Consider the following 22,446-nt stretch of genomic DNA (forward strand, 5'->3'; position numbering starts at 1 on the left):
GACAGCAAAAGAGGGGAGGGGACACATACAGGAAGAACTTGTTGGACTAGAGCCCTGGACAAAGCTAGAAGATGGTGAACCTCTGGTTCTGGGCTGGGTCCGGCTGTGCCTGTGGCCTGTTTGGGATGATGATAGCCAGGACTTCGGTCTATGAAGGAGGAAGAGGGAAAGGAAGAGGAGGATGAAGAGGAGGAAGGACAGGAAATACTGCATGAACATCTTAATGAACCAACCAACTAACCAAGCATAATAGTAATGATAATAGGTAGCACAAGTGTTTTACAAATATCCTCTTATTTGATCCTCATAACAACATGGGGAGATAGGCGCTATTTTTATGATTCCAATTTTCCAAATGAGGAAACAGAGGCACAGAGAGTGAAGTGACTTGCCCTGGGTCACACAATTAGTTAGTGTCTGAGATGAGATCTAAACTCAAGACTTTTTGACCCAACACTTCATCCAATGTGACTCTTGGAAGGTTACTTAAATATGGGGACTGTAAAAGCCTCAGGACTGGGCTTGCAGGAGCAAATCATTCTTTAGTCTTAAGGAGCATAGATTCTATGAGGAAGGACATCATGTTTATGCACACACACGTATACAACATATACATACATATGTATATATATATATATATATATATATATACAAACACATATATGTATATATACCTAGAAATACATACATATATGTGTATGTATATATACACACATACACACACATACACACACACAGCAAAGAAAACACAAGGTTCTTAACTTGGGGTTAAGATAGGTTTCAAGAGTTTTGTAGACCTGAAATGAGAAAAAAAATGATATTTTTGTGTTTAACATTGGTTTCTTTCGGAATCCTTTGCATCTTGTTTTATACACTTAAAAACATTATACTAAAGAAGGATTCTCATTGCTGTGGAAAAATAGAGGGCTTTGGAGTCAGAGCCCCTGAGTTTAAATCCTTAGCTGTGGGACCTGGGCCCCACTTTACTCATCTGTAATAAAAGAGACTTGGGCTTTAACTTGGGCCCCTGCCAGCTTGAAATCTAGGATCCTGCTAATCGTTAGACCATTTCCTCATATATGGAGCCTGGTGTCATTCACCCATTCTTCCTAGTTCTGCCCTTTGAGGCCACACAGAACACATTAAATACTTCTACAACAGGACAGACCTTCCCATACTTGAAGATACTTCTCACAGCATGTGGCACAAATTATGTGCTTAACAAATTTTTTTGATTGATTGATGTACCCTTAATTATTTTCTTAAATTCAACAAACCCATATTTTGTGTAGAGTGCTGTTCACTGATTGGGAAATGTAGTTGAAATAAACCATGATTCCTGCCTTCATGGAGCCTGCACACTGTAAGAAAGCATGGAGCCTTGAAGGGTTGAAGGGTTGCCAAAGGGAAATCTGAGGCGATAGTAAAAATGTCTGTGCATGCATTCTCAAAACCTTTGGCAAGAATGGTATCTTGGAGGGGAAGGCATGAGCTATTCTGTCCAGCCTAGCCTCTCTCAGCACTGCCATTCCACTGACCTAAGCCACTTCTAAGCCCCGAGGAAGGCACCAGGAAGGGCCTGATGCTAAAGGTGCTGTTTGGGCTGACTCTTAGAAGAAGCTAAGAATTATAAAAAAGTGGAGGAGAGAAGGGGGTAGTCACGGCCAATGCAAAGACATAGGTGAGGGGAAACCAAGAGGCCTGTTTGACTAGACCACAGAGTGCATGGAATGGAGTAACATTTAAGAAAACTGAAAAGCAGGATGGGGTCCAGTTGTGAAGAAATTTAAATGCCAAATAGAGGAGATTATATTTGATGCTACGGGTAATAGGGGGCCACTAGAATTTATTGAGCGTGTGCATGTGTGTGTGTGTGTGTGTGTGTGTGTGTGTGTGACACGGTCATGCTTACACTTTAGGAAAATCACTTTGGCAATTATGTGGGGAATGGATTGGAGTAGGGAGAGAGTCGAGACTGAGATCAATTAGAAACTTATTGCAACAGTCCAGGAGGGAGGCAATGGAAGCTGAACTAGTTTTGATTCTGGGTAAGTCTAGAGAAGTGACTAGTTAGGATGCATTTTGTGGAGGTATAAATGACAAGATCTTCGACTGGCTAAGAGGAAGAAGGAGGAGGAGGAAATGATATCAATGTCAATCGAGTGATTGGAAGGATGGCGGTTCCCTTGACAGTAATGGGGAAGATCAGAAAAGGCATTTTGGGGAAAAGATAACGATCTTAACCATGCAGCGTTAAGTCTTACAGAAAGATAAACTCCATAGGGAGCATCATTATACTATCATAAAGTGGGAAGATCAGTCATCTTTGCTTAGAGCCTGAGATAACAGCTAGCTAGTTAACCAGCGGTGATAAAGATTTTATGCCAACTGATAGTGTTGGGGAGAATTCTAGTAAAGACAGCCCAGGGAAATAGTGGAGATGAGTTTCCATCCACTGTGTTCCTAGGGTTAATGTAAATGTTTTCTCTCCAGTAGAGTGTAGGCTCCTTATGGACAAGAATTGCTTTATTTTTATATTCGTATTCCTAGTACAGTAGCAAGGAGGTCAGGCTGGTTAAAGAACTGACCTCTGAGTTAGGAAGAATTGATTCCATTCCCACTTCTGACACACACTATCTGTGTGATTCTGGGTAAGTCACTTCAGGCAGTGAGGTGGTAATCATGGTTAGAGACTAGGCCTTGGAGTCAGAAGATCTGGGTTCCAGTTCTGCCTCAGATACTTACTAGCAGTGTGACCCAGAGCTAGCCACTTAACTTGTCTGCCTCAGTTTCTTCAACTGTAAGATGGAGATAATAAGAGCACTTGGCTCACAGGGCTGTTGTGAGGATCAAAGTTACTAACATACACAGAGTGCCTTACAGATATTAAGGTGCCGTATAAACACTAGCTTCCATTGTTATCATTGATTTCTCAGTGCCCATAAGACTGAAATAAAGGGAAGGGAAAGAAGTGAGCGTTTATGTAGCACCTACTATGTGCCAGGAACTGTGCTAAGTGCTTTAAAAAAACCAAATAGGATCTCATTGGATCCTTAAGAGAATTTTACACAGTGGGCACAATTATTTTATGTATATAATATGCATATCTATATATACATAGCTGCTAGATGGTGCAGTGGATAGAGCACTGGGCTTGGAATCAGAAAGACTCATTTTTATGAGTTCCAATCCAGCTCCAGTCACTTACTAGCTATGTGACCCTGGGCAAGTCACTTAACACTGTTAATCCCAGTTCCTCATCTGTCAAACGAGCTGGAGAAGGAAATGGCAAACCACTCCAGTATCTTTGCCAAGAAAATCCCAAATGGGGTCATGAAGAATCAGACATGACTGAAACTCAACAACAAATATACATACATACATATATATTTGTTATATGTAAACATTCCAATTTTTGAGTTCAAATTCTCTCCCTCCCTCCAGCCCCTTCCCTATTCATTGAGAAGGCAAGCAATATGATAGGTAGACATTATTATTATTTATACTTTGTAGTTGAGGAAACTGAAGCACACAGATGTTAGGTGACTTGGTCACACAGTTAATATCTGAGGCCAGATTTGAACTTAGGTCTTCCTGACGGCAGCACTCCATCCACTGCACCACCTAACTGCCTCTAAATCATAGGCCCAGTAAAAGAAGAAGCTCCAAAATAATCTCTAGCACCTGGCACAGAGAAGGCACTTAATAAATACTTGTTGAATTGAACCAATAACATGTGAGTTTGATTAATAGGATTGTCACAAATGTCAGAATCATAGAAGTCATCCAGCCCACCCCCTTCCCTTCTATTCCATCCTCATCACAGAATGTCATGGACGTTGGATGGGCTCTTCTAGTCTAACCTTGAATCTGAAGTGCCTCTATCTGTCACACACCCCAGCTTCAAGACTTCCAGGGATGGGTAATTCACTCCTGACCAAAGCTGTTTGTTTCACAGCTGGGCTATTCTCATTGTTAGAATGTTTATTCTCCTATTGAGCCAAAGCATTTCAGTGAGCACAAGATGCAGGTTGGTCTCCATGCCAATAAAATGTCTGATATAAGGCCTCCCCACTCTGTGGAAGAATAAGGGTGCTACAGAGGATAAATCAAGAAAGAAAAAGAATCTAAAGGAATACTTATCTGTGTCAAGAGGCTGAAGGGTAGAAGATGGGGGAAGGAAAAGAAAGGGAAAGAGGAATCAATGAATCTTTGGGGGTATGTCATAGATCTGAGTCTAGAGAAGGGAGAGTTGGAATCTCAGGGAAAGAAGCAGGTTCTTGTGTTCCTCAAACTGGGGGTGGCAGGAGGAAGTGAGCAGAAGGCTCCTGAGCAATTGACTTCCCCCTAGAATGGTTGAATGCAACGGAGCAGGTAAGACAGAAAAAAGATTATTATCTTAAAGAAATCTAAAAAAAACTCACCAGTCATTAGAGGGAGGCTTTATTATTCCTTTAGGATAGTTCTTAATTTTTTTTTGTCATTGGCCCTTTAGCAGTCTGATAACTTATGGACACTTTCCGAGAATAATGTATTTTTTTAAAATGCATAAAATGAAATACATAGGATTACAAAGGAAACAAATTATATTGAAGAAAAGCTAAAGTAGTATTGTACAATGAAGAACTGTGAATGACCTAGCTATTCTCAGTGATACAATGATCCAAGACAATCCCAAAGGACTCATCATGAAACATACTATCCACCTCCAGAGAAAGAACTGATGTTGTCTGAATACAGACTGAAGCATACTATTTTTAACTTTCTTTCTTTTATTCTTTTTTTGTTCAAATTTTCCTATACAAAAATGATCAATATGAAAATGTTTTACATGATTGCACATGTATAACCTGTATCAAATTTATTACTATCTTGGAGCAAGGGGGAGGGCTAGGAAGGAGAGAAAGAAGGAGGAAAGTATAGAATTTGGAAATCAAAACTTAAAAAAAAACCCCAGAATGTTAAAAATTGTTTAAACATGTAATTAGGGGGAAAATAAAAAAAAAATTTAAAGAAAAAATTTAATAAAACATTTAAAAAGTTCATGGACTACAGGTTAAGAACCTCAGCTTTTAGCTTCTACAATCCTTTAAAGAATCAAGATGGGCTCTCTAAGCAGTCAGTGGATGCAGTGGAGTGCTTAGCATTATGACCTCTGGCAGCAGAGAAGAGAGCCAGGGGAAGAACTCAGCTCTTGAGGGAGGATTCCATTTGCCTTATCCCTCACACATCTACCAGAAATTAGTGGGTAAGGGGAGAGGGAAGAGAAGAGAGAGGATTTCTCTTGCCCAATAAGAGATACTATAACTAGCAGGGAATAGAACTTTCCCAAAAAGGGAGTCAAGGTAGGAGAGAGCCTTGATGAATGCGACTGCTCCTTGGTAGTAGAAAAGAAAGGCAAGTATATTCAAGAGAGAGTTAGCCCTGGTAGTTGGTAGTTGAGCTGCCAACTCAACTTTATGTGTTAACCCTTCCTATAAAGGAGGTATAAATTTATATGAGGGTGTGTGCCAGGTTTACAGGAGAAATGTTCGGTAAATACTGTTCAAATCTAGCCTCAGATATTTCCTATCTGTGTGACCCTGGAGAAGTCACTTAACCTGTTTGCCTTTCTCAACAATAGCATGTGGATAATAATATCACCTTCCTCTCAGAGTACTTGTGCAGATTAAATGACATAACAATTGTAAAGTACTTAGCACAGTCCTTGGCACATAGTAAGTGCTATACAAATATTAGCTGTTATTATTATTATTTATTATTATTATTATTGCTAAGCAGTCTCAGTAAATGCCACCTTGGGATATCTACTAGTTAACTAGTAAAGTGAAATATACCAATGGAGAGGTCTTGAACTATAGTTTTAGAACTGTATACTCACAAAATACCTTGAACCTAGGTTACTGATCAACCCTGAAGACTCATAACTCGTATGACTCAAAGTACTCATATGAATTGAAAACATAGTTCCAGAGGAGGCACTATAACTCAGTTCATAAGTATTATTAAGCATCATACTGGCAGCTAGATGGTACAGTGGATAGAGTGCTGGATCAGGGAGACCTGAGTTCAAATCTGGCCTTAGAAGCTTACTAGCTATGTGACCCTGGGTAAGTCACTTAACCCTGTTTGGCTCACTTTTCTCAAGTGTAAAAATGAGCTGGAGAAGGAAATGGCAAACCACTCCAGCATTTTTTGCCAACAAAACTCCAGATGGGGTCACAAAGAGTTGGATACAACTGAAACAACTTAACAATGAGCATCCTCCTCATATATCAGGTTCTATGTGAGCTGGGCATATGAAGGCAAAAATTAAACAGTCCTTCCCCTCAAAGATGCCATATATACATATGTATATACACACACATATATACATATGTATACGTATATATGTATGTATATATATATGTGTATATATATTATATTTAGAGCAAATACAAGGAGGATAGGCAACTGAAGTGGCTCAGTAGAGGTCATGTGTAGGAAATGGTGTTCAAGCTGACCTTTAAAGGGAGCTAGAGATTTGAAGAGGTGAGATGAGGATGTAGTGCCTTCCAGGCATGGAGGAAAAGACTGTATAAAAGCACAAAGACAGGAGAATGATGTGTGTGAGGTACATCAAGAAGGCCAGTTTGGCAGGACCATAGACAGTGTGTAGAAGAGTCATATTAATACACCTGTAAAGGGAGGCTGGGGGCAGGGTGTAAAAGAGTGTTAAGTGACAAATAGAAGTTTGTGGATTTGAGAGAACTTTGGTGCTTTTGGGAGAGTACTGAGCAGAGGGAAGAAGGATAAGTGTATCCACTTGATAAGAACAATAGAAGGGCATGTGATTGCCCCGCATCCCAGGTATCTGGGATATGCTGGAGTGCCCCCTGACAGTAGCCAAATCCAACGTTGACTACTCAGGCCTGTTGATTCCTGTGGGAGAAACAAATGATACTACCAAAAGAAAGCTAGAGAATAATTTGGGGAATTAGAAAGTTTTGGGCAATGAACCGGCTTAAAAAAAAAAAGAGACTTGGTCTCTCTATCTCACTGAGGCTGGAAGTATAGCAGCCACTCATGGGCCTGATCTCACTGCTGATGGTTATGGAAGCTTTGACTTGTCGCTTGTTCCATTTCTGATTTGGACTGGTTCACCCTCCTGATGGAACCTGTCAGTCCCTTGATGCAGGAGGCTCATCATACTGGTGATGTGCCATATTGGTGTGGACAATTGACTGGTTCTAGCCAATCCCAGTTTCCAAACTCAAGCAATCCACCAGCCTCGGCCTCCCTGGTAGCAAGGATTAGAGGCATGTGCCACCATATTTTGGTTGTCTTTATGACTTTTTCCCATTGAAACTTTTAGATGATAAAGGCATATATGGGAGGCAAACAGCTGCTCAAGAAGATAGTGTCTAAGAGAAGGATTTGGCTTTCTGGATGACAGAAATATGTGTGGTAGATTATCTAATGAGGATCAGCAAAAATTTATTTGCCTCGAGTACTTGGTTTTCTGCCGTTAGAATGTAAGCTCCTTAAGGGCAGGGCTGTCTTTTGTTTCTATTTGTATTCTCAGTACTTGGGACAATGCCTGATGCATAGGAAGTGCTTAATAAATGCTTGTTGATAACTTGATAACTACTCATTTATTCAAGAAAACTATACTGAAAAAGAGAGGGAGGAAAAAAAAAGTTCCCCACATTCAGAACACCCATCTACCAAGACCAGAGACCATAGAGTATAGATAAAATGTAAGAATCAGAATTACAGAGTAACAGCATCTCAGAGTTAGAAGTCCAACCTGATCTGGATGAGAATCCATTCTCCAATGTGCCCAGTAAGTGGTGACCCAGACTGTGCTTGAAGCCTTACAGTAAAGAGGGATCTGCTACATCCCAGCTTAGCCTGTTCTACTTTGGAAGAGATCTATGGTTCAGAAGGTTTTCCTTACAGAATCTAAATTTCTCTCTGAAATTTTTATTCCGTCTCCTGGGTCCAAGTAAAACAATCTTAGTTCCTCTTCCTTGTGGGAACTCTACAAATACTTAAAGACATCTACCAGACATTTCCCTCTGAACCTTCTCCTAGGCTGAATTTACTAGTTCCTTCAAATGAGTCACATACATGAATGGGAGACCCTGCATCATCTTGGTTTCTTTCCTCTTGATGCCATCTAGTTTTTATCAATGTCCTTTCTAAAATGTGGTACCAAGGGCAAAACAATATACTAGATGTGGTTTGGTTGGCAGCTAGGTGGTTCAGTGGATAGAAAGCTAAGCCTGGAATCAGAAAGAACTGAGTTCAAATCTGATTTCATATACTTACTAGCTGTGTGACCTTGGGCAGGTCACTTGGCCTCTGTTTCCCTCGCTTTCCTCAATTGTAAAATGGAGATAATCCCAGCAGTGTTGTTGTGACAATCAAATGAGATAATATATGTCAAGTGCTCACCACAGTATCTGACACACAGTAGGCACTACCTAAATGCTTAGAACAGTGCATAGAACAGAGTATAGTGGAATTATCATCTCTCGAGACATGACAGAATATGGCATAATCATCTCTTGAGACATAAACATGAAGTCATAGTGAGGGTGGCTTGGCCTGGCTTTTTTTTCCCAGGTCAGGGAACCATCAGAGGATGAAAATTGCCTGAGGATGGGCCATTGGCAGCTAATGAACTAAGGAATAAGGCAGGGGCAGAGCCTGATGGTAGAAAGGGCATAGAGCCATGGAACGAAGAATAAATAATGGTATAGTGAGAGTGGAGCCCAAGCTGGGAGAACAGCTTAATTGTTTCCTGGTGGGGCAGAGACTAGGACTGGCAGGACTCAGATTCTGGCCTGGCTTAAGGTCAGCAAGGCAGACCTGACCCTGGGTGGGTGAATGGGGCCAATGAGTATGGTGGCCATTCAGGGACCAGCTCACAGCACATCTATCTTGCCACTGGAGAGAGGAGGCAGCTCAGCAGGCTGGGAAGAACACATCCTCCAATAATAACACTTCAAGTTGGGGGGCTGGAAGAGGTCACTTCAAACTAGTGAGGAAGTCAGGAGGAAGTGTCTCCACCCCTGCTAGAGGGCTATTCCTTTGTGGGGATACTTTAGGGCACCTTTTCTTTCCCCTCAAGCCCTTCCCTCCCTGGCTTCTCAAACTTTTCTGTGACCCTAAGTCCTGAGTATGTGCAGGTTTTAGGATTGAATATATGGTGGGCCTTCATGGTAGCAGGAGGAGAAGCTTACTTTCAAGGGCCAGGCTGTCTTGGGGAGGGGGCAATATTTCTGTAAGACCCAGTAGTTAACTGCTTCTTCTCCATACTGTCCCAGGAGCAGGGCAATGGACTGTGGGGCATTTTAGAATGTCCAACAATTCTGAGTAATGATTGTTTCGTTCTTCCCACTTGTATCCTCAGTACCTAGCTCAGAACCTGGAACATAGTAGGTGCTTAATAAATGACTGCTGACTGAATAATTAATTGATTGATTCAAAGCAGGTGAAGGAGACAGCTCCTCAGGGCTTGCTGGAGGGCCGTGCTTCCTGAGAATTCCTCTGCCTTCTCCAGCTACAAGACTTTTCTTTTTCTTGAAGCCCTGCCTTCCCAAGCTGCCTTACCTTTCCTGTTCACTGTGTGTATGTGTATGTGATTTGGGGGGAGTGGGAGATTTGGGCTCCAGAGTATGCCTGGAGGACATGAGTAGTCTCCTTTCAATGCTCAGCTGAGTCATGAAATCAGAAGCCACTTCTCTTGGACTGCTGGTGCCTACATGTTCCTGAGGGAGGCCTCTCCTGCAACAGCCTCATAGCCTCAGGGCATCCTGGGCTCACTTCTCTGTGCCCACCAACAGCTGCCCACTCCCTCACCTCCACCTAGGATGCCTTTTATGCTGGTTACTCCCCTGGCTATGTTTGTGGTTCCTGAATTAGTTGCAAAAATTCCTACCTATGGTTCTGAGGCCTGGCAAATTGGCTGAACTGACCATTTCTGTCTCATCCTACTTGCTGAATGAATCATATGAAGCCCAAAGCAGCTCCTGGTATTGTAGATCTCACAGAGACACTTGGGCTTGGGCTTTTCTCTACAATCCTCACTCCATCACCAAAGGGGCCTCAGGGAAAGAGGATCAGCCAATTGGAGTGGGAGTGCTCCTTGCCTCCCCCAGTGGTTTTTTATTGTTCCCTAATTAGTAAACATCTTAATATAACAGCCTCTGGTGAGAGAGCAGGAAGGGCCTGTTAAGTCAGATAAAAGAATGAGCCATTTGCAAGGCTCCCGACTTTTCTCCCATTTCATTGCAGCCCAGGGACCATAACAATAGTGATCACTATTTTTATATAGGCTTTCCCACCTAACAACACACATGGCTGTGTTATTTCTACCTTTATAACATCTCTCATACCTGTAATGCCTTCTCTCCATTCACCTAGGTAGAGGCCCTCACCACTGCTTGCCCATACGATTACAACTGCCTTCTAGAGTCAGCGGGGTGGCACAGTGGATGGGCCTATAGTCAGGAAGACCTGAGTTCAAGTCTAACTGTATGACCCTAGTAAGCATTAGAAGTAGGATCTCTGAACCCAGGTTTCCAGGTTCCAAGTCCATCAATAATTGACTTTCTTCTAAGGCCATACTGGGCAGTATGTGTTCCCACTCGGACTGTCAGAATGCCCTTCTCCCTGGAAGAACGCCACTTCAGAGCAGGGACAAAGATGTTACTTCTGGGATTTGGGCCATGAAGAGGAATCTGACTTCCTCATGAAGGTGTTTCTCTTCTAATTCATCCTGTCTAAGATGCCAGCTTAAACATTCCTAATGTAAAAGCTCTGAACAACTTACTCTTCTGCTCAAAGTGCAGTGGTCCCCATCGTCTAATAAACAAGCTCTGAGGCATTTCAATCTGGTAGTTGAGGTCATCCAATGTCTGGCTCCAACCTGCCTTTCCAGATTTAACTCCAACCAACTTGCATTAACAACTATGGCCAAAGACATCCTACATACTCCCATCTCTATAATGCTCTTCAATATGCTAGGAACTTATTTGTATACTTTATTTGCATGTAATTTTATTCGTATTTGTATTTCACTGACAGGTTGGGAGCTCCAGGTAAGGAAACTCCCTCTATCAATGCCGATCAGCACTGTTGGGCAACTTAGACTTAGACCATTGCCCAGATCATGGAAGGGGTGAAGTGTTTTGTTTAGGGGGAGTTAGACCTGGGGACTCCTTGAAACACTAAGTCTTCCTGATTGAGTACAGCCTAACACACCACAATATCACCCTGTGTCTCAAATAATAATCATTCTGGTACAGACCTGTGACTTCATTGGTATAGGGGAATTCACTAGTATGAGAACTTTATCCAACCAAATGTTAATCAGTGACTTGTTGATAACCTATAGTTTTAGGCTCAAGAGTTGTCTGGGGCTTGGACACATCAAGTGATTTTCCCTTGGTCTTGTAGCTAGTATGTGTCAGAGGCCAGACTTGAACCTGGGTCTTCCTTGCTCCAATGTCTTCCCTCTATATACTACGACAGTCTGCCTCTCATTAATAATGCTAATAATAATGTTAATAATAAATAATATTTGTATAGTGCTTTAAAGTTTGTTGTTGTTTCAGTCATGTGTGACTCTTTGTGACCTCATTTGGGGTTTTCTTGGAAAAGATACTAGAGGGGTTTGATATTTCCTTCTCCAACTCATTTTACAGATGAGGAAACTGAGGTAAACAGGGTGAAGTGACTTGCCCAGGGTCACATAGCTAGTGACTGAAGATGGATTTGAACTCAGAAAGATGAGTCTTCCTGACTCCAGGCCCTGAGCTCTATCAGTGCCACTTTAAGGTTTAGAAAATACTTTCTCCATACCATCCTGTAAGTTAGATAGTATAAGTATTATTTTGTTTTATAGATGAAGAAGCTGAGGCATAGAGAGTTTAATTAAATGGTCACAGTTGGCATCTAAGTCAGAATTTGAACCCAAGTGATTTGATCCCATTCCAGTGTTTTATACACTATCCCATGCTGCCTTTCTTTTCCATACCTGTCCCTAACTCTGCCTGCTAAGGTCTTACTAGCCTTTGAAGACTCAACTTAGTCCATCTGTCTCCCTTCATGAAGTCTTCCCTGGGTCTTCTCCCTTGTACCTTCCCTCTCTCTTCCAATGACCCATCCCAGCCAGAAGTAGTCTCTTCTTCATGGACTTAAATAGACTTTTCTATTTCTTTATATTCTGCATTGTCTTGTAATTATCTATATTCAGGTTTTCTCATCACTAACAGATCCCAAGTTCCTTGAGGAGATATAAAACTGTGTCTTGTGGACCCATGATCTTACCCAGCAAAGAGCCCTGTACAATCTGAATAAATGGATGAATGAATGATCCAGTCCTATTTTGTGGCTCACAGGAGTGCTAAAGCAGAGTACTTGACTGATATCTATAATCTGCTTACCTTAATGGCCTTTGCTCTGTTGATCAGCCCATCTCCTTGAGAGCTTCCAATGAGCAGATCTACTTTCACCCTCGGAGATCTCTGCAATGCTCTGGTTGGAGTCTCTTGGAGATAGATGCCGTCAACCACTGGTCCCCAGTAGTGAAATGGGCCACTTATTGCCAGGAGCTGGGTTTGGGGATTAAAGAGATGTGATTGTTTATTATCACATAGTCACTGGTAGTTGTCACATTCACTAAACTAGGTTTTTACAGCAGAATAGAGAAACTTAGAATTGGGAGGATCCAGCTAAAATCCCATCTTCCACAGGACCAATCCCTCTTAATTCTAGCACTGTCCCTGTTGATTATTTCCAATTTATCCTGTGTGTAGCTCCTTTGTACATAGCTGTTTTCATGCTGTTTCCCGCCATAGGGTATGAGCTCCTTGAGAGCAGGGACTGACTGTCTTTTGCCTTTCTTTGTATCCGAAGCACTTGGTACAGTGCCTGGTACATTGTAGGCACTTAAAGTATATATTGACTGCCTGCCTGTCTGGAAGGAGCCAGTTCCTGGAGGGCTGGAACTGGGTCTTGTTGATCTTTTTATCTCCTACCTCCCACCATAAGGTATTACAAATATCACATGCTTAATCAATGTTTGTTTAAAAAAATGAATGGATGAAGGTCAGCCAGTTGCCTCATTTTTGTAGATGATGAAGCTGAGGTCCAGAGAAGAGTCGTACCTCATACAAGGTCACATAGATAGTTACTAGGACTAGAAGCCAGGTCTTCAACAATCAGTCATTTTTTTGTCATTATATCTCTACCTCATTAATATAAGCCCCACTAAAAAAAAAAGAGATCCATAAAGTTTTGAACTTTAGATAAGTGTAATCCAACTCCCTCATATTACAGATGAGGAGAGATCTGTTAGGCAAAATGATTGGTTTAAAGTCACATGGATATTAGGTGTAAAAAGCAGGGCAAAACTCCAAGTCTATGGACTTCTAATCCAGTGGTTTTTCCACTGTAATATGTTTCCTTCTTTAGTATATTATTGATGTTATTGAAACTCTCTGGGTCTGAGTAGCCTAACTAGCAACAAAAAGAGGATTGCCCTGGGGACTAAAATTAATGTTAGTTTTTCAAGTTGACCCAGAATTATGATTTTGTTAGTAGCGGGCATTCCCTGGGCGGAAGCTTCCCCTACCAACGCAGATTTGCACAGTTGCTCTGGGAACACTGAGAGGATGGGACACCTCCCCAGGTGTCACACAGCTACTATGGGTCAGAGGTAGGACTTTAATTCAAGTATTCCTGAGTTCAAGGACAGCTCTCTATCTACTAGGCAATATCTTTTTTTTTTCTTTTCAAAGAGAACTCATTTTGGGCATGCAGTTTGTGTTCAACCAATGCAATACCCCAGGTAATTCCCAGCTCCCAGCTTTAAAATTCTGCAAGATCTTCCCTAGTTCCTCCTTCAGTGCCCACCTTGGTTTGAGCATCATTGAGGATGTCAGCAGGTTTCTGGCGGAGGCAGGACATCATATCACCATCAGGAGAGGTTGGACAACTGACTTCCTGGGCAAGAGCTGCTGCCTGTTCTTGAGCCCTTTTCTGGCTAATCGCTGCTGCAGGAGAGAGAGCTGAGCCACCCTAGAAGAGAATACAGACCCATTGCTAGTTATATTGATGATCACAAACCCATTCCTGAGCCTATAATAGATGAAAGGATAAATGATAGAGCTTTGTCATCAATCATTCACATTCAGAACTCAATACCACGTTGATCTGTAGGTGTCTCTCCCAAATCTTGCATGCAATCTATAGTCAGTGAATTTTCAATGGATGCCCGTATATTTATTCCTTTTCAAAGCCATTTCATTTTAAGGGTGTAGCCTATAGTCAAACCAATATATTATGACAAATGGATCTTACATGGAACAGTTGGCCCCCACAGACATCATTCACCAAAAACCCTGCTTGACCAAAGTTTCCCCTATTGACGTGTTCCAGGGACTGAACAATACCACCACTTCAGTGACTGAAATGACTGAACAACAACAGCAGCATACAGAAGGACCTAACACGGATATAAATACACACACATGCAAACACAATATAATGTGCACATAGAATAATACACATTTTGAGGAAAGAATGCTAATAACCGAGACGGGTGGGTAGGAAGGGGATCGTGGAAAGCCCTGTGTCAGAGGTGACATTCAAGACAGCCTTTGAAAGACATCTGGAATTCAACTAGTCAAAGAAAAGAAGGAGTTCATTCCAGATAGGGCAGCCCATTTCTGCAGAGGCAGGAGACAGAAGGTGATGTATGCATGGGGAAGAGCTAGCCACCCTATTTCACTGAAGAGTGTGTGAAGGGTACTAATAAGAAATAAGACTTAAAAGCTAGATGGGAATCACATTGTGGAGAAATTTAAATGGGAAGCAGATTACTATGACCTTAGTTTTCTCATCTGTAAAATCAGGGGTTGGGTTAGATGGCCTTCAAGGTCCCTTCCAGTCCTAAATCTATGATCTTATGATTCCATGATTTTATATTTTGTCTTAGGGGTGACAGAAAACCACTGGTCAGATTTGTGCTGTAGGAATAGTAATTTGGCAGATGTATGGAGGATGGATTATGGATTGGAAGTGTGAGAGACAAAAGGCAGGAGGTTCAATCAGGAGCCTACTGAAATAGTTCAGATAGAGGAGGTAATGGTCCAAACAAAGGTAGAGATTGTGTGAGGGGAAAGATGGAGATAGTATTAGAGATATTGTGGTGGTAGAATCAATAAGTCTGGGTAACAAGTCAGTGTACCCCAAAGCAGGTTGGTATGCTAAGTGTCAATTAAGTGATATAGACAGCATGACTTGTAAGTTCAGGCAAGGTCACTTGGGGCCGGAGTTGTCAGTGAAAGACATAGAGGTAAGAATCTATATGAGTGCACACCTGATGAGAGAAATGGGGTGAACAAAGGCAGAGAAACGGGGATGTGTATGTTGTATTTAAAGAACAATATGCTACTATGGTTGGAGCAAAGGGTTCATATAGGTAGTGAGGGGTATTGCTAGAGCAGATTGGAATCCAGTCATATAGGGCCTTGAATACCATGCCAAGGAGTCTGGATTTGACTTTATAAGCAATAAAGAACATTGTAGATTTCTGAGCTGAGAAGGAATGTGATTAGAAAGAATAAATCAATCAATCTGGGTATATTAGGCTTTAATTAATGAAAATTCTTGATGCATTTAAACTAGGATTGGATTTACACCCAATTTGTTAGAAGCACAGATGCTAGAGAACAGGAGGTGTGCCTGCAAGATGTCATACCATTTAAATTAAATTTGGGTCCTTTTAAGATTATTCATTCTAAGGATATAATATATTACAATTAGCTTCTGTGATACCATTCTCAAAAAAATTCACTATACTAGAAACCAAGGGAGTTTGTGTATTGTGGTGGTATAGTAGATGGAGTGTTGGCCCTGGAGATAGGAGGACCAAGTCAAAAAATGGTCTCAGATACTTACTATCTGTGTGATCCTGGGCAAGTCACTTAACCCTGTTTGCCTCAGTTTCGTCATCTGTAAAATGAGCTGGAAAAGGAAATGGCAAACTACTCCAGTACCTTTGCCAAGAAAACCCCAAATGAGTAGGACACTAAACACCAACAGCAAAGGGCATAAGAAAAGACTGGTAGAGCCAGACACTGCTAATAGGATCATCGATTTGGAACTAGAAGGGATCTTGGAAGTTATTTCTTCCAGTTCTGTCCCTTTATCTTACAGGTGAGAATACTGAGGCCCAGAGAGATAGATGTGGAGGGGAGAGACTTACCCAGAGTCACACAGGTAGCTAATGGAAGCGTCAGAATTTCAACCAGGTCCCTGTGACTACACCTTTAGTGCTTTTCACTAAGTCATTGCTCCAGATGCACTTCCTTGGCTGCCTCTGCTAGTCCTCCTAGCTCAGACACTGGGCTTCCCACAAAAGATCCGAGATAACATATTACAGCAGGAGATGCAGTAGACTAGGAGCCCAGAGATCTGGGCACCCTCCTCTGCCCTCTACAGCTGTCCTCGCTCTGGACAAATCTCTTGGGAAAATGAGAGATTGACCTAGGCCCTTGGATTTATGATTCTATGAATAATGCATATATTGAGAGAGATTTCCAATGATAGATTATATATCCTCATACATTATCAAATACCTACAAACCTGCTGGCAGTTATTGATACAGCCTGATAAGGAAAGCTATAACAGGTGACATTGTTCTTGAGTTACTGTTATATTCCTTAGTAAGAAACCATACATTCTGATCCATCTTTCAAGGGAAGAAAGGAAGGAAGGAAGGAAGGAAGGAGGGAGGGAGGGAGAGAAGGAAGGGAGGAAAGAAGGAAGGAAGAATTAATAAAGCACTTTCTATGTGCCAGGTACTGTGTTAAGTGCCTTACCAATATTATCTCATTTGCTCTTCAAAATGATGTTGGAAGGTCAGTGTTATTATTACCTTCATTTCATAGATGGGGAAACTGAGGCAGAGAGTAGTTAAGTGTCTTGCCCAGACAGCTAGTAAGTATCTGAGGCTGGATTTGAACTTCAGTCTTCCTAACTCCCAGCCCAGTATTCTGTTCCCTCTATCCCCTAGCTGGGAAGAATCAATGAAAAGACTCACAGAATGTCAAAGGTATAAAAGGTCTAGCCCCAACTCTATATTTTATACACGAGAAAAGAGCCCTAGAAAGGAAAAATGATTTGCCCAGACCACATGGCTAGAATCACATCATAGCATTTAGAAATGGAAGGGACCTTAACGTCCATCTGGTTTAATCCAACATATTTTGCAGATGGGAAACAGGCCCAGATGAGGTAGAGATACCTTCCTTTTGAAGCTCACTCTGTAATATGTAGCAATGGTTTCGTAGTGATTCCCCCTGCTTCCTCTCCCCTCCCCCAGACAGAAGAGATATTTCCAGCTATGAGATAAATCTATTTCAGTTTTTCTGGACCAAGGGCCCTTAAAGTGTTTTTTTTTTGAGTGTCACGGACCCCTTTGGCAGCCCGATGAAGCCCATGGACCCCTAATCAGAATAATATTATTATATTCACCCAAGGTTGTGGACTCCCAGGTTTAGAATTTCTGGTTTAGATAGAAATTCCAAAGATTCCTGCTTAGTTTTCAGAACTGCCAGCATGACCAGCTATAAAATGTTTTATGTCTTTAGTCCCACGCAAAAGAAAGTGGGAGGATTGCAAAAGCACATTCCATTGTGATAAAGGGTCCGCTAATGGACAGCCTCTACAACGATTCCCCATCCACATGGAACATGGCAGCTTTAGAGTCTAATTTATAGATTCCAGAGGCGCCCGATGCATAAGACCCCAACATGCCATGACAGGGAGCACCAGGAAGTATTTTCACTGTCTGGCCTTCCTTGACAAAAGTTGGAACTCCTGGAGCCTAGGATGGCAGAGCAAGCCCCTTCATTACCCATTATTCTATGATCCAATTGTGCTGGCCTCCTCATTCCTCCCACATACAGCTCTATCTCCTGTTTCTGAGCTTTTGCATTGGTTGCCTCCATGTCTGGAATGATTTCTTGCCTCATGTCTGCCTCTTAGAATCCTTGACTTCCTGAAAGACTCAACTTAAATGCAACTTTCTGCAGGAGACCTTTCCCAGCTCTCCTTCCCCGGGCCTTCCCTCTGAGATTTCCTTCATTTGCTTTATATACATCTTGTATGCATCTATTTCTTTACATGAATCTTCCCCCACTGGAATGTAAACTCCTTGAAGGTCAAGCTTGTTTGTATCTTTCTTTATACCCCAGTGCTTAGCATAGTGCCTGGAACCTAATAGGCACTTACTAAAATGCCTTCTGGCTTTATGACATAAGTGTTTAGAACAAAGAATGTTAATGCTGTTCAGCATCCTCTAACCCAACCTCCTCATGATCCAGACAAGAAAACAGATCCAGAGAGAGAAAAATGATTCCCCTCCCCCAGTCACAGAGCTAGCTAGAACAAGAATTCAGGGCTCCTGACTCCTAGGTGTGAATTCTTCTCTATGGCACTGTATCCTTCTGTCATTTATTGCCAGCACACTCCATGTCCCATTTTTGTTGTAAGCATGAGGGGACTTTTGAGAATGAAGGGATTTATATTTTGTGTTTTTTTCCTTTTAAAAAGAAAAATAATCAGGAAATTCAAGGTCAAAGGAAATTCCAGATCCAGACAACAGCCCCAGCCTCAAAACTTCTGAATCACAATATAGGGCAAACTAACCTACTTTTAAGAAAGAACTCAAACATTAAGCATCTGAGAAAATAAAAACTCTAAGACAGGTCCCCTGGATTTTTAATTCTCTATACTGTGTAAAGCCAGGGTTCCTGAGGAGGAAGTGGTTAAAGGCATTCATTGGCTTGCCTAATTTCACTAAGCCACTAAAGAACTTTCCACTTTCACAGTTATTTTGAAAAAAAAAAATAGAGCCTCATATGAGAAAAGTTTTATACAATACTGGAACAAATCCTGGGTTTAGATCTGGGTTCATATTCCAGATATCACATTTATTGGGTGAATGAATTTGGGCAAAGTCATTTTACTTCTCTGAGATCTCAATTTCCTCATCTGTGGGATGATGGGGATAATAATATTTGTACCATGCAACCCAGAGGATCATAGATTTATAGCTGGAAGGGGTCTTTAGAGGCCACTGGTTCCAATTCCCCTGTTTTACAGATGAGGAAACTAAGACACGGAATGGCTAAGTGATCCACCCAGAGGGACATAGCGGGTAAATAGATGAGGCAGAACTTGGAGTCTTAAGAGTTAGGACTTAGATCTTAGGTCTTTGGACTCCATATCCAGTGCCCTATCTACTGTTCTGTTTGTAAAAGGCAGCACTTTACAAATCTTAAGATGCTATATGCATGTGGGCTGTTATTGTTAGCCCATCGTACAGATGAGGTAACTGTGACTAGAGAGCTAGAATCTTACTCAAGTGCACATGGATGATAAAGGGCAGTGTCAGGACTTGAATCCTAGTCTCTTGATTCAGTCCGGTGAATTTTCCCCAACAATCTGTTGCCCTGTTTTCCCTCCTGTCCTCCTGATCTGCTTCAAGTTTGTGAACAAGGGAATTCTTTGTAATTCTGTCACTTAAAACGCATATTGATTTAATAATAACTTCCACTTCTATAGAGTTTTAAACTTTACAGTGCCTCGCACATAGTAGGTGTTTAACCAATGTGTATTGATCAAGGAAGCAACAGCTTCCATTTTTACAGTGCTCCGAAGGTTGCAAAGCGCTTTCTTTCTAACAACCAGCTGAGGTCTCTAGGTCCAGTCTGATTGGTTGTACTTTACATATGACATCAGACATTTCAGTATCTTGTTGGAGGAATGCCATCAATTCTTCAGCTCCTGAAGCACCCATCATCTAAAGCTGACCTACCTATCATATGGCATTTGTGTTTCCTTTAGTTTCTGGGCCTTAAAAATAGAATAGGATGGAACCACATTTGCTGACCACGCTTTGTCTCTCTAGGGCTTCTGGGACCTCAAAGATAAAAGCCATCTCAGTAAACCACACGGCTAGCCACCATGGGCTTTCTGTTCATATATTTAATGATATCCTAGGTAGAAGATGTTAAAAGTTAAAACAAAAGCAAAAGACATGTAGTCACTTCAAATGCTTGAACTATTATGGGAGAGCTAAGATACTGTTGCTTTCACAGGCAGCCAGTGGCAACCCCTTTCCTGCTAAAAAGTTATACTTTTCAACCAGATGGTTTTCTTCTGGAAGGCAGGGATCATACCATTCATTCTTGTCTCCCCCAGCATCAAGAAAAACACTTTATATGGATTAATAGCTCAACACACAGATGAGATTGATTCATGCTGTAAGTGAACTCTAAGACCCTTTACAACTAAGAGATTTGATGAATCTATGATTAAAATATTGAGGCCTAGCTTAATGTTACCTCCTCAATGAAGTCTTATCTGATTCTTTCAGCCTGGAGTTGCAGTGATCTATACTACCTTGGTCCTCCCTTAGTGTTTGGATTGTAAGCTCCTTAAGGACAGGGACTATCTTTTGCCTCTTTTTAAATTCCCAATGCTTAGCACAGTGCCTGGCACATAGTAGGTGCTTAATAAACGTTTATTGATTGATTGTGTATGAACCTTTTCCCCAGCACGTGTCCCATGCTGGCTATTTGTGTCCATACTTCATCCTCCCTGCTCCACTGTAGGCTCCATGAGAACAGGGGTCATGCCTTATTCTTCTTTGTAATCATAAATAGGAAAGAGGCCAAATGAAGTTTCTTGAATATACTAATTCTAGATTTTCAGAGCTGGAAGGAATCTCAGCCTCCCTCTAGTCCACCCCACACCCAGAAAAGAATTCCTATTACAACGAACCCAACAAGCGGCTGACAACTTTGCCTGAAGACCTTCCGTGAGGTCTATTACCTTCCTAAGTGGTATAGAGTAAGCCTTAATAAGAGCTGTTCAGCTGTGGAATTGGAATAGGGAAAAGAGTCATGGATTTGGGCTCAGTGCATCCTGGCTCCAACACTCATCCCTGTAACCATGGGCCAGCTATTTCAACTCCCTGAGACTCAGTTTCCTCATCTGTCTCGTAGAAATGTTCCCATTCTCACAAGATTCCCAACCTCACAAGATTACAAGTTAAGCCACTTGTAAACCTTAAGAGAGCATATAAATGTCAATAACAGTTTCTATAAGATAATTAGCTCCGCAAGAGCAGGGACTTCTACCAAGATTTGTATGTTCTTCCCAGAAAGGAAGGGAAGGGACGGCGCCTGTGTACAAATATTAACTCATTTGATTCTTAACAATATCTTTGTGAAGTAGGTGCTATTATTATCCCCATTTAACAATTGAGGAAACTAAGGGAAACAGGGGTTAGGTGACTTGCCCAGGGTCATGCGGCTAGTAAGTGGCTGAGGCTGGATTTGTTCTCAGGTCTTCCTGATTCTAGGCCCAGTGCTCTATCCACCGCACTACCAGTAGCCCATACATTGTTCTATAAAAAGCATGCACCTAATGCATTGTTGACGAATTAGTTATTGATTTGCTGATGCAATTTCAACATTGAATTAATTTTATAATTCTATAAACACTAAAAAAAGTGGAATGTAGCACTAAATATTATGTTATTGTAGAGGTAGGAGAGATGACTTTCGACTGAGGTGATCGAAGTGATCAATGACCTCCTTCTGGGGCCATTCAAGTATCCCAGAATCTCAGAGTTGGGAGTGACCTTGGAGACCCTCAAGTTCAAGCACATCTGAACAAGAACTCTTCCTAGGCCACACTGATAAGTGTTCAGTCAATTTCTACTGGATGTCCTCCCATTCCCCTTTTGGATGATTCTGGTTGTACTGGGTTTAGATGGAGCTCAGCAGTGGGGATGGATGGGAAGGGAAGTTAATAAAAGCATGGGGATAGTACTAGCCAAGGCCCAGAAGCAGGAATGGGCAGGGCTTGCTTGTTCTAAGAGAGAGTGTATAGACCACCCTGGTTGATAGAGAACTTTCTATCTTTATTAAGTCATTTAAAACCTGCCTTGAACTATACACTCAGTTACTGTCCTGCCTTATCTGACAGCCTACATTGTGATGGCCCTTCCTTGAGGGCAGAGATCATGACTTTTTTAAAAAATATTTTCTTTGAAGACTGGGTCTCCCAATTTGTCCCAGGCTGCATGTGCAGTGGTCACTCATGGCTTGATTATTCATATACTCCCCTTTCCAATTTGGGAAAGTTCACTGATCCTTAGGCATCCTGATGCACCATTCCCCCTTTACCTCAAAGATTAATCTAGAAAAGTATTCAGAAGGTGGATTGAGGTTGGGGGAGACCAAAGTGAAGGAAAGCTTTCTTGTAGTCCAAGCACAGAGTGATAAGCACCTGAAGTAGAGTAAAAACCATAGAACTGTAAAGGAAGAGACCAAAGGGAGAGACCTTGAGAAAGAAAAATCAGTGGAACA

General features: G+C 41.7%; 1 protein-coding gene across 1 annotated transcript in view; it reads right to left on the reverse strand.

The window, feature by feature from the left end:
* TG (thyroglobulin) overlaps positions 1 to 22,446 on the reverse strand; it is a 385,510-nt gene that overhangs the window by 45,735 nt on the left and 317,329 nt on the right. Inside the window, 2 exon segments of the mRNA XM_036741632.1 lie at positions 12,438 to 12,605; positions 13,909 to 14,073. Of these exon segments, the coding sequence (XP_036597527.1) occupies positions 12,438 to 12,605; positions 13,909 to 14,073 (333 nt within the window).

The sequence above is a fragment of the Trichosurus vulpecula genome, chromosome 1, assembly GCF_011100635.1.
Source record: "Trichosurus vulpecula isolate mTriVul1 chromosome 1, mTriVul1.pri, whole genome shotgun sequence".
Taxonomy (NCBI): Eukaryota; Metazoa; Chordata; class Mammalia; order Diprotodontia; family Phalangeridae; genus Trichosurus; species Trichosurus vulpecula.